This window comes from Delphinapterus leucas, chromosome 1 (genome assembly GCF_059928025.1).
Source record: "Delphinapterus leucas isolate spDelLeu-1000000601 "Yukka" chromosome 1, BTC_Dleu_Yukka2, whole genome shotgun sequence".
Lineage (NCBI taxonomy): Eukaryota > Metazoa > Chordata > Mammalia > Artiodactyla > Monodontidae > Delphinapterus > Delphinapterus leucas.
Genome location: NC_143129.1, coordinates 157,856,219 through 157,869,080, shown reverse-complemented (window position 1 = coordinate 157,869,080; position 12,862 = coordinate 157,856,219). Strand labels below are relative to the sequence as shown.

Genomic DNA, 12,862 nt, shown 5'->3' with positions numbered 1-12,862 from the left:
AGATGACAGCTTTGTTTTTCACTTTAGCTTTGATTTCTGCACTGTGCCTCCTGACTTGATTTTTTCACACGATACTTCCTGAGTTGTGTTTCTTTGGTAACTCTCTTTGAATAACAGCAACCATGCCACAAGAATCCCTGTGGCTTTACAGTAGAGAGGAGAATAGAAGGTTCAAAAACACCTGCTTATTTTTTTCTGTAACGTATTTTCACCTTAGCCACAGAAAAAAGAAGATCTACAGCTACCTCGGAAATGTTCCCCGAAATCCACAGCACCTGTCATGGATTTGTTGGGCCTTGGTAAGAGTTAGACTTTTCCACTCCCATAATCATACAAATTTTGATGAATTCTCTGTGATCCTGGGAAGATAGGTAGAGATGGGACTCTTCAGTTGGTGGCTTCATCACTAAGATTGTTCCCTCGTGTTCTTCCTGTTGTTTTACATCTGAGCAGTTGTTCTAAGAGGTGTTTCATTTTTCACTGTACCGTGAAAAATGCACAGTGATAGAGTAGTGATTAAGTACAGTAGTGGTGGAGCATGGCCTTTGAAGCCAAAGTCCCAACTCTGCCACTTACTATCTATGTGACCTTGGGTAGCTTACTCAACCTCTAAACATTACTTTCCTAACCTATGTAGTGAGGATGATATGAGTCTACTTCAAAGATGATGTTGGAAGGGTTAAATGAGATAATGCCTCTAAAACTCTTAGCTCCTTGCCCAGCGCAAACTAAGCATTCATTAAACGTTAGCAAGTTTCACTAAACCAGCACCTGTGAGCCCTGCCCCCATCCCTCTCATTTTCCAGGTGCATCCTGTTTCTGAGATGGCCCATTACCTTGTGATCATGATTTTCCTCCAAACTTTTGAAACCCTGAGCTAGTGGTTCTACCCCTTTCAGAAATAAGAGCCTATTCTTACCTTTCACAGTACTGATGGCTATACTTTGTTTCAGTCCATTCCTGCTTATTTAGGTTATTGGCTACTTCGGCTTCTAATGTCTGTACTTTTCATTTCTCTCTGAAAATGAGTCCTGCACAGCTTTGCTCCTCAAATAGCCCGAAAGGAGCCAGCCAGCCCCCTTGTGGTGGTGCTAACGTAGCCTTCAAGCCTGGGTTTCTGCTGTCCTTTGCCTGAAAGCTGGGCTACAGGCTTCTCCAGACTGTTCTGGGGAATGTGGGGTGAGGCCTCTTGTGAGATGCCCCATCCAAGCTGGGTGGTTCCAGAGCATAGATTTCTGGGTCCATGATGGAGCATGTGGGCCTTCGCTGCTTTGTGTCTAGAATAGAAGGAAGGAATGGGCTTAATGAGCAGTGCTACGTTTTAACTTTGATCTGTCTTTCCAGATGCTCCTGTGTCCTGCTCCATTGCAAATAGTAAGACCAGTAATACCCTAGAGAAGGATTTAGATCTTTTGGCCTCTGTTCCATCTCCCTCTTCTTCAGTTTCCAGAAAGGTGAGTCTTGTGGGTGCCTCAGGATTAGAGAGCATTCTGGAAAGGGTGATTTTGATAACTTAATCACGGAACCAAGTCATGCTTCCTTGGTGGAATTGGACTTTGGTTTTCTTGATTCTTCCCTTAACGCTATCATCTCTGTTACAGCCTAAGGTTACTATTCATTTCATGTTGTCTCCTGCCCAAAAAGAGTGGGCCCTTTGAGTGGACTTCTGTTGAAGGTGTGTCAGATTGTAAAGGCTGATCCTATAGGTCAGCTCCTCAGCCTGAGTTATTGCCAGAGAGTTTGTAAGTAGGAAAGACTTGAAACCTTTAATGGCTACCGTTTGTGGAATACCTGCTGTGTACAACAGGCACAGTGCTAGGTGATTTTGTATCTCATTTTGTATATTTCATTTATGATTTAAAATACTCACCACAGGGCTTCCCCGGTGGCGCAGTGGTTGAGAATCCGCCTGCCGATGCAGGGGACATGGGTTCGTGCCCCGGTCCGGGAAGATCCCACATGCCGCGGAGCGGCTGGGCCCGTGAGCCATGGCCGCTGAGCCTGCGTGTCCGCAGCCTGTGCTCCGCAACGGGAGAGGCCACAGCAGTGAGAGACCTGCATACCGCAAAAAAAAAAAAAAAAAAAAAGACTAAAATACTCACCACAACCCTGCAAAATGGATCTTTTATAGATGAGGAAATGTTAGTTCAGAAAAGTTAATGTGACTAGCTTCTCGTTGCACAACTAGTAAGTGGTGGCACTGGGATCTTAATTCGGGATGCATCGGTTGTAGGTCATTTTTATTTGTTTATGTGTTAGTTTTCCACCAAATCACATTGTTTTGCTAAAGAACAAAGAATTATACCAGAGCTTAACTACCAGGTGTTTCCAGATATTTGTATGGTAAAAGTGTCAGGAAGCTATTAACTCGAGCCACGAATTCTTTTGCAAATGTTAGAAGCGGCAGAGAGATGCAGGAGGTCCTTACAGAGACCCCCCCATGAGGACCATTCCAATCCCCACCCCCCTCCCTCTTTGCCCTAAGGTTGTAGGTTCCATGCCAACCGCGGGGAGTGCCGGCTCTGTTCCCGAAAACCTAAACCTGTTTCCAGAGCCAGGGAGCAAATCAGAAGAAACAGGCAAGAAGCAGCTCTCTAAAGACTCCATCCTTTCACTGTATGGATCCCAGACGCCTCAGATGCCTGCCCAAGGTAGAGTTCATGGGGGTCATGGCAATGTGCCGGACAGAGACGTGAGGCCTTACATGCAGGAATCATTTGTTGTGACGGGCAGTTGCTTTGGGGGCCAGGACATCACACTCCAAACAAACCTGAACATGACATTCCTTGTGAAGCTACCAAGTATCAGGAGATAGAGATTAATGTAACTCGGAGCCATACTTCTGTGGGGTCTGGCATCACAGCTCTGTGAAGTCTGACTCAGGGTCCGGATCTGGACCCTAAAGGGGAAGTGGCTGGGTCAGCAGCCCGCTGGAAGCCATAGCAAGTCTTGTAGGGGCTCTGTCTAACCGTTTTGCTGTGTAAAAGAGCATTCTGAGTTGAGTAATCCTGAGGAATTCTAGCTGGAAAGGAGCAGCCAGTGAGAGTTTGGACTCACCTTGTACGCATTCCTCTTTAACAGATCTGTATGTATGTTTTCTTGGCAGCAATGTTCATGGCTCCTGCTCAGATGGCATATCCCACAGCCTACCCCAGCTTCCCTGGGGTTACACCTCCTAACAGCCTAATGGGGAGCATGATGCCCCCACCAGTAGGCATGGTAGCTCAGCCAGGAGCTTCTGGTATGGTTGCCCCCATGGCCATGCCTGCAGGCTATATGGGTGGCATGCAGGCATCCATGATGGGTGTGCCAAACGGAATGATGACCACCCAGCAGGCCGGCTACATGGCAGGCATGGCAGCTATGCCCCAGACTATGTATGGGGTTCAGCCAGCTCAGCAGCTGCAGTGGAACCTTACTCAGGTAAGCTGCTCCATTTCACTCAGGACAAGAGTTCTGAGCCTCCCTCAAGTCTGTCTCACTTAGTGTCTCTCCCTTACCCTTTGAATCCTTACAGTGTAAATGAGATATTGCCAGAGACATTCTCGGGTTTGCTTCATTTATTTATTTTTTTAACAGAAAATCTGTCTAACCTCAGACTTTCTAAGGCATTTTGGGTTCCTGTAGAATAAGGGTAACTGCCTAATTCTAAAACTCTCCACACATTCATCAAAACAACCTATACAGAGAAACAATGAGTGCAGATAAAAGCACCCATAACTCACGACTACCGCATCTAATAGAATACTACAAACTTCAAATTACATGACAGTAGGCACATAAACACCGAAATCCAGCGGAGCCAGCATCACAGAGAGACCATGTGAAAAGAGGAGAGGGAGCAGGGGGCTAGAGGTGACAGAGCATAGATAAAATCACCCCCTAGAAAGAGAAGGCCCTGTCGTGATTAGAGACATGCTGAGAAGAGGTCTGAGACGTGGTGGAGTAGAACTCTGGTTACTTGGAGAATCAAAAACAAGGGACTTGAAATATATAGGTTTATGGGTGGTAGCTTTGGAAAAGCATTGTGTCTAGGAGAGATGGGGATGACCTAGAAGGAGGAGGTGCTCTTTGGAGACCTGGTGGCGAAGGGGAAGTAAGAAATGAGAAGTGGAAAAGAGAATCACAAAATCAGAAGGTCCACCATTCTCCTTCCCACCAAATAATCATTTCACTATACTAACAGAAGAGGGCGCTCTTGTACTAACAAATCTAGTAGTCTCCCCAGACCCTCTCACCTGTCGTATTATTGCTGATTCAGAAAAATAGAGCACTACAAACTAAACAGAAAGTGGCAGATGACATTCGTACAAAACTACTATGAGAAGAAAATAGAAAATGAAAAATCAAAACATTTCAGGAAGTGGAAATTCTTCCCCAAAAGCAGTCACGAAGTAGAAGAAAACTGTTACACAATCCACCAATCTGAATTAAGTGTCCTATAACAAACACTTGCAGATAAGACAAAACAGCCTGAATCAGAAATTTAAAAACTTACAAGCAAAATGGACAAAAAACTGGAAGTTGTGAAGTGAAAGTTTACTGAACACAGGAAACAAATTGAAAAATGACACAATTATCTTAGAAATAGACTGAATTACAAGTTAGTCAAAGGAGAATAGATTCAACTGAAAATATATTTGGCATTGAGGAAAGGCATGAAACAGCTCAGAGAAGAGAACTAAATGTAGAGAGCTGTAATAAGAATCAGAGAGAAAGTAATGCAGAAGTTAGGCAAAGAAGACCTAACATAAATATATTTGGAGACTCCCAAAGAAAAAGACAAAATAGTGGAACAGAATTAATATATTTAAAACTATAATACAAAACCATTTCTTAGAAATAAAAGACTTGAATATAATATTGAAAGAACCCACTGTGTATCTGGAAAAATTGACTCAGAATGGTCAACTCTAACATATCCCAGTAAACTTTTAGACTCTGTAGACAAGAAAAAAAAATCCATGAGTCCATAGTGATATTTTTTAAAAGTGGGTGTGGGATAGAAGGAGGGAAAGCCTTCTTTGCTGAAGAATGACAACTAATAATTGTAGAAAGAACAGGGTATTCACACATTCTCAAAGAAATACCCTTCAGATTACTTATTAAATACAGTGAAAGAACATATGATGGATACAACCTTAGATAAGTGATCAAACATAGAATTATCAACAGTGGGGCACATTAATTTCATGTGCTTCCTGGTATCTTATACTAAGAAGGACACATTATCACTTACATAGAAGTTTTGCCCAAAATATTTAACTTGGATCCAATCATAAGAAAACATGAGATAAATCTAAATTGAAGTATTTTCTGTAAAATAACCAAGCTGGACTCTTAAAACAGTGTCAGGGAAAAATGGCGGGGGAACTCTTCTAGATTAAAGGAGACTAAAGAGATGTAAAATTGAAACGTAATGTATATTAGAATATAGTGTTAATATTAAACATCTTGGACATATTAGTTGTAATGTGGTTCTAGGAAAGTCTTCTTTCTTATGACTCCTGACTTATTAAGGGGTGAAATGTCACGATATGTGCAATTTTCAGTGCCCATCAAAAATTTTAAAAAGCTGACACATATGTATATATCAGAGAGAGAATAAGGCAAAAATGTTAACAATTGGTGAATTTAAGGAGCGATATATGGGTTTCATTGTACTATTCTTTCAACCTTTCTGTAAATTTGAAATTTTCTTTAAAAGCTGGCGGAAGAAAAATAGTTATACCTTCTCCTAAAGGAAAAGAACTTAAACAGAAAATGGACCAGTCTTGGGAAATTTAAGGCATTTTTCTTTGAGAAATAGCTTCTTCTGTTCACTGCCAGAGCCCAGGCTTTCAATTGAATTCATAAAGAGGCCCCAACCCCACCCAGGCCTGATGCCACCGACTCTTTTCTCCCAGCAATTTCCCTTCTCATACACTGAAGTCCTGAAGACATGTTGGTCTTTTTTTTTTTTTTTTTTTTTGCCTTCCTTTGTTCATTCTGAATCGTCCAGTTTCCTTTTCTTCTTCTTCTTCTCTCTGCTGGAGCTCTTTCCCTGACACTGTCAGTAATGACTCTGCTGGAGATAAGACAGGAGCACCAGCGTGGAGGCTTCTCTTTATACTCTCAGGGTTGGCCACGGCCAGTTCACAACAGGCCCCTTCTTTTCAGGATGAGAGATTGGAAAAGAAACAGAGACTAACCTCCCATGCCGCTTTTATGTTGACTCGCTCCAGGATTCCCCCTTCCCCTTACTGAGCACTAGTCTCAGACAACATCTCCCTTCTGGAAAGTCCTTCATCTTCGTGGTCTGGTATCCTCGGAATGATCCGAGAGGGTTCAGGGCAGTTATGTACCACGACAGAGCTCCCCTTTGTCTCACTCTCCCCTCCCCGCCGGCGGAAGGACTCCTTCCCTGCCTGTTGCTCTAATTGGCCACAGGCCCACAGCCTGGTCTGAGAGTCTCCTCTCTCCCTTTCAGATGACCCAGCAGATGGCTGGGATGAACTTCTGTGGCGCCAACGGCATGCTGAGCTATGGACAGTCCATGCACGGCGGGAACGGACAGGCAGCAAATCAGACTCTCAGCCCTCAGATGTGGAAATAAACACAGCGCACCTGGATGACTACCACTCCCCTCAGCCGCCTCTCTCCCCGTGTTTCCTCTTTCCCCAGCTGCTCCCCCACCCCCATCCCCTTTCCTACCTCTCTCTGTTTGGTTTAGAAACTGCTCAATCCATCACTTGGGACTTGGCATTCTGCCCAGCCCAGCCACGTCCCAAACACGCGGACCTCTCTGTTGTTTTCTGTCGTGCCTGTCCCCTAGCTCTCCTGACTCCCTCCCCAGCCTCAGCCCTGGTCCTCTCCTGGCACCAGCACCTTAGCAACTGTTGGCAGAAGGCACTTAGACTGCAGGATCAATGTGCACACCTTTGAGCACCTTTCCCACCAGGTGAAACCTCCTATCAGACTCAGAAAGGTCTGATAAGCTATTTCCATATGTTTAAATTTGGGGTGAAAACAGAGGCATCATGCTCCCCTGACTTATGGGAATGCAGAAAGTAATGAAATCAAATTAAATATTCCTTGGGTCTTAGAGAAGGTTGGCCCTAGCCCTGGCATGAGGCAAACGCCCTCCTACAAGGACGAGCAAAAATATGACTCTACCTTGCCCTGAATTGCTTTCTGGATCTGAGGCTTCAGGACTTGCTGCTTCGGCCAGGCTTTATTAACACCAAAGACTCTACGAAGGTTCCCCACAAAAACACACACCCATTTCCCTGCCTCCATACTGCCTTCAGTAGGATCTGAGTTTGTGGCTGGAGGACCAACCCCTCCCGTGGGAATGCAGAGCTTAACATGTGTACTGCTTGTGTGTGTGTGTGTGTGTGTGTGTGTGTGTGTGTGTGTGTGTGTGTGTGTTCCGCCTCCCACTCCCTCCCCATCTGCTCTGGGTATTTTTGGTTTTGTTTTTTTAGTTTTAGGTTTGCAACAGAGAGGAGTTAATGTATCAACAGCCTAAAACTGTTGCCAGTTTTTCTTTAGTTAAAAAAAGGTACAATCTCATTGGTAGCTCCCGTCCTCCTTTCCCCTCTCCGCCCTGCCAGTCTCTCTCTCCTGCCGGTGTGTCCAGGCTGCTCTGTGTCCCCACCTGTCCAGGTGTATGAGGCAGACTGCCTGGGCAGCTTTCCTCTTAGTCATCGTTCACCCCACTTGAAAATTAAAACAAGAAAACTTTGCTTAAAAGATTTCATCTTTGGGAACCACAACTCCTGGTTGCCTTTCTCCTGTGTATGTGTAAATTCCTTAATAAATATTGCAGGGAAGGACCGCTCGCTTGCTCTCACTGTGTCCCTCTTGGAGGAGGGTGAGTTCCACGCAGGTTTTCTGCTTTCCAGGGGCAGTTGCCTCACTTTCCGTAGTTTTAGAAACTATTCCATTTAGGATGGATAAGCAACAAGGTCCTACTGCACAGGGAACTATATCCGATCTCCTGGGATAAACCATAATGGAAAAGAATATAAAAAAAGAATGTATATATGTATATAACTGAGTCACTTTGCTATACAGCAGAGATTAGCACAACATTGTAAGTCAACTGTGTTTCCATTAAAAAACAAAAAACTTCGTACAGAACATACCCAGGGGCCAGGCCCAGGCCCAGGCAGTCAGAAAGGGGGCCTTTCTCCAGGGGTGTCTAGAGTTGTGAGGGAGGGAACTCTGGATTTCTGTACCTGCTGGAGTCCCAGAACGTCAGAACTAGAAGCACTCCCCCCCAACCCCCCAGCCAATAAAAAGCTGAGCCCACACCCACCCTTCCTTGGAGTACACCTTTTGAATACTTCCAGGTGTACGTGATAGGATAGCACAGTGGCTAAGAAAGTCAGCTCTGGATCAGACTGCCAGTGTTCATATCCCTTCTTACTCTGTGACCTGGGCAAGCTACTCAGCCCCTGGGTCTCAGTGTAAAATGGGACTCATGGTAATACTTAAAGTAAAATGAAGCAATTCCTGTGGTGCATTTAGCACACAGGGCACTTTGCACTCAAATGTTGGCAAATATTATGTGCCATTATGTGTTAGGTATTAATTCATTCAACAAATATTTAACAAGTGCTTACAATGTGCCAAGCACTGTCTTAGGCTCTGGAATGAAGCACTGAATCAAAACTCCCTGATCTCATGGGGTAGAGTGGTAGGAGAGATGGACAATAAACAAGTAAATAAATTATTTAATTTCAGTTAGTAATAATACAAGGTAAGACAAGTTTAGAGGGTGGGTATGGGACCGTTTGGATGGAACAGTCAGAAGGAGGTTACATTGGAACTGAGACCTGAATAAGGAGCCAGTCGTGTGGAGATCTGGAAAAAAATGAGAGCAAAGGTAGGCGTCTGCGTTGGAAATCGTTCGGTGGAGGTATTGGTTTGGGAGTCATCAGGGTGTGGATGGTATGTAAAGCCATGAGACCAGATGAAATCGCCTAAGGAGAGAGCATAAAGAGAAGAGGACTGAGCCTTGGGGGCCATCAGCTTTTAGAATTTGGGAAGAAGAGATAAGAAAAAAATGAATCTGACGTAGTCCCTGCTCTCAAGAAGCTTACAGAATCATGGGGCAACAGACTTAGAATCTCTTTTACATGTTTTATGGGAGCTAGGAAGGTCAGGGAAGCCTTCCTAAGGTCAGAGGCATTTGAGCTGAGTCCTGGGGGCCAGGGAGGAGTTAACCATTGGGTGAGGTGGGGGTGAGGAGAAGAGTCATCCAGACAGTACCATGTGAAGGAAGAGACAGAAACCTGCAAGAGCACAGAACATTCCAGGAAGCACAAGCAGTTCTGTTTCTCAGATCTGATGTGTGTCAAGGTGTGGTGAGAGGTGAGACTCAAGTGGGTTTGGGCCAGATCACGGGGGGCTTCCTTCACCCTAGGAAGGAGTTTAGCCTAAAGCATTGTAAGCAGTGGAGTGACATGGTCAGATCTGAGTATCAGGCGGCTCACTCTTGGATTGCTGACAACAGTGTGTTTGAGAGAACAAGACCAGGTCTAGGGAACCAGAGCAGGGCAAGAGCTGAATGAGAGCCTTGGTAGTGGAGGTGGGGAGACTGGAGCTGCTTGGAGGAGCATTTCACAAACAGCTTATGAGGCACATGGGGTGCTAAAAGGTGTAACACAAAAATGCTAAAATAAGTTTGGAAAAGACTGCATGTTGTATCACTTCTTGTACTGACAGATCTAGAATATAATATCCAAAAAAAAAACAAAAGGAATTCTCTGGCAGCCCAATGGTTAGGACTCGGTGCTTTCACTGCACCTGGTTGTCCTGGGTCTATCCGTGGTCGGGGAACTAAGATCCTGCAAGCTGTGCAGCGCGCACCAAATCAAACCAAAACAAAAACAAGTAGTAATGGCTCCAAAAAGTCCTGTGGTAAAACTATTTAAAACAATTAATAGACTATATTTTTTAGAGTGGTTTTAGGTTCACAACGAAATTGAGCAGAAAGTACAGAGAGTTCCCATATACCCCTGTCCCCCACCTAGCCTCCTCCGCTTTTGACATCCTGCACCAGAGCTGTACATTTATTACAAACAATGAACCTACACCAACAGATCATTATCATAATTTACATTATGGTTCATTTTGGTGTTGTATATTCTATGGGTTTTGACAAAAGTACAATGACATGTATTCACCATTATAGTATAATACAGAATAGTTTCACCGTCTTGAAAACCCTCTGTGCTCTGTATATCCATCCCTTGCTCTCACATAACTCCTGGAAACTAATGATTTTTTTTTTTTTTTACTGTCTCCATAGTTTTGCCTTTTCCAGAATGTCATAGAGCTGGAATCATACAGTTTGTAACCTTTTCAGATTGACTTCTTTTACTTAGTAATATGCATTTTTGTCTTTTCATGGCTTGTTAGCTCATTTCTTTTTAGTGCTGAATAGTATTTCAGAGCCTGAATGTGCCACAGTTTATTTTATCTATTCACTTACTGAAGGACATCTTGGTTGCTTCCAAGTTTTGGCAATTATAAATAAAGTTGCTATAAATATCTGTGTGCAGGTTTTTGTGTAGACATAAATTTCCAATCCGTTTGAGTTATTACCAAGGAGCATGATCATATGATAAGAGTATATTTAGTTTTGTAAGAAATTGCCAAGTGTCTTCCAAAGTGGCTGAACCATTTTGCATTCCTACCAGTGATGAATGAGAGTTCCTGTTGCTCCACATCCTTGCTAGCATTTGGTGTTGTCAGTGTTTTTGGATTTAGGCCATTCTAATAGGTGTGTAGTAGTACCTCACTGCTGTTTTAATTTGCAGTTACCTAATATGTAGTGCTGAATATCTTTTCAAATGTTTGTTTGCCATCTGTATACTTTGATTAGATTAAATTTAAGAACTGTTTATCAAAAGATTCCATTAACAGAGTAGAAAGGCTTACCACAGAGTAAGGGAAAATATTTGGAACACATGATAAAGGGCTTGTATTCAGAATATATGAAGAACTGCAAAACGAGAAAAAGACAGGCAAGCTAATGGAAAAACAGACAATGTGGACCTGACTAGGCACTTCAAGAGGCTACCCAAATGACTACCAAACATATGAAGAGATGCCCAATCTCATTAGTAATTGGGGAAATACAGATAAAAACCACAATGAGACATCACTAAACACCTACCAGCATGGCTAAAATGAAAAAAGATAATCCAAGTGTTGACAAATATGTGGAGCAATGGGAACACACAACTGGTAGGAGCGTAAATTGATACAACTACTTTGGAAAATGGTTTAGTATTATCTACTAATGTTGCTACATAGATATACCTATAATTCAGTAATTCTGCTCCTAGGTATACACCAAATAGAAATGCATGTACGTGAGCATAAGAATGTTCATCATTATTCATGATATCGCCAAACCAGAGACAATCCAGATGTCCATCAGCAGAAAAATAGGTAAAGAAATTGTAGTATATTTATGTAATAGAATACTAAACAGCAATGGAAATTGCCAAACCAGAGTTATATACAACCACATAGAGAAATCTCACAAACTTAATGTTGAAAACATTTTTCACTGTGTCATTTGAAAGTATGTTGCAGACATAGTGATACTTCACCATTAAATATTTGAGCATGCACCTTCTAAGAGTGATATATTCTTCTATATAACCACCATACCATTTTCATACCAATGAAGATTAACAATAATTCAATACCACCTAAAATTCTGTCCATTTTTAATTTTTGCCAGTTATCCCAAGAATGTCTTCTGTTCCTTTTTTTTTTTAAACCCAGATCCAATTTAGGTTTATGCATTGCATTTGGTTATTATGTCTATTCAATTTCTTTTCATTTGGAACAATGTCTCTACCTTTTTTCCCCATGACATTGACTTTTTGAAGCCAATTCGTAGAAAGTTCTACAATTTTCATCTACCTGGAAACTAGAAAGTAGGTCTAGATTCACATTAAATATTTTGACAAGAATATCTCATAGTTTATCTGGAGTACATCATATCACATCAGGGAGCAAATAATACCTGGAAGAAGGGACTTACACAGTCATTGGCAAAAATATGAGGAATCCATATGAAAATACTGAGTGTTCGATCAAGAAGACCAAGATGTAATTTAGGGTCAGGTGGTATGTATTGGCATGCATGCACGTACCACAGATCTTAGATTTAATGTCCTGGATGCAGCATCTGGGCATATTTAAAATAGATAAACATTATATTGGCCAATCCTAAAAGCTGGGAAGACAGAAATTCCTTTGTATAATGTAGAGAAAAGATTCCAAAACTCAAGGAATTCTGGAATGAATTACCAAATATGTCATCCCTTTTCCCAACCTGTCCCTGGCAGAACCCTGAAGGCATTCCCTTTACCCAATGGCTTGAGACATACTTTCTTATAGAAGTTCTAGAATCCTTAAAACATGACTTAGCAGGTGTTCTCTAGAGGCCAAGAATGCTAAAGTGTACTCCCTATCTTCAGTGGAGTTGGGACGTTTCCAATAGTAGCCTTTAACAGTGGCCCACCTGCAATTTATGGTAATCAGAATGGATACCAAGATCTTTGGAGGTGATTAATTGAGGATAGGAACCCAGATAAGTAGCAGCTCACTAAAGCCCTGCTTGATCTGCATAGCCAAAATTTCTCCAGGTTTGGAGACAGATGTCATCAAGATAAAAATGTAGCCCTGTATTCTATTGCTAGACCTGAGCTAGTTCAAAGACCTAGAGCCTATGGAAAAATGGAGAGGCCAGGTGTCCTTGAGGAGGGGCTTATAAAAGCCCCATAAGTGTACAATGTGTATCTTACTTCTGGCTTTCCCCAAAGGGACCCATTACCATTTTACCTGGGTC

The 12,862-nt window shown here is 42.7% G+C and overlaps 1 protein-coding gene across 3 annotated transcripts in view; it reads left to right on the top strand.

Moving 5' to 3' along the window:
* The window catches only part of SMAP2 (small ArfGAP2), a 47,512-nt gene extending 39,694 nt beyond the window's left edge, over positions 1 to 7,818 (top strand). For all 3 annotated transcript variants that reach the window (XM_022575381.3, XM_022575382.2, XM_022575383.2), the window contains exons 6-10: positions 218 to 299; positions 1,345 to 1,454; positions 2,486 to 2,651; positions 3,107 to 3,423; positions 6,470 to 7,818. In XM_022575381.3, coding sequence (XP_022431089.1) covers positions 218 to 299; positions 1,345 to 1,454; positions 2,486 to 2,651; positions 3,107 to 3,423; positions 6,470 to 6,595 — 801 coding nt within the window. In that variant the 3' untranslated portion in view covers positions 6,596 to 7,818. The remainder of the gene's footprint in view (positions 1 to 217; positions 300 to 1,344; positions 1,455 to 2,485; positions 2,652 to 3,106; positions 3,424 to 6,469) is intronic.
* The last annotated feature ends 5,044 nt before the right edge of the window (positions 7,819 to 12,862 follow it).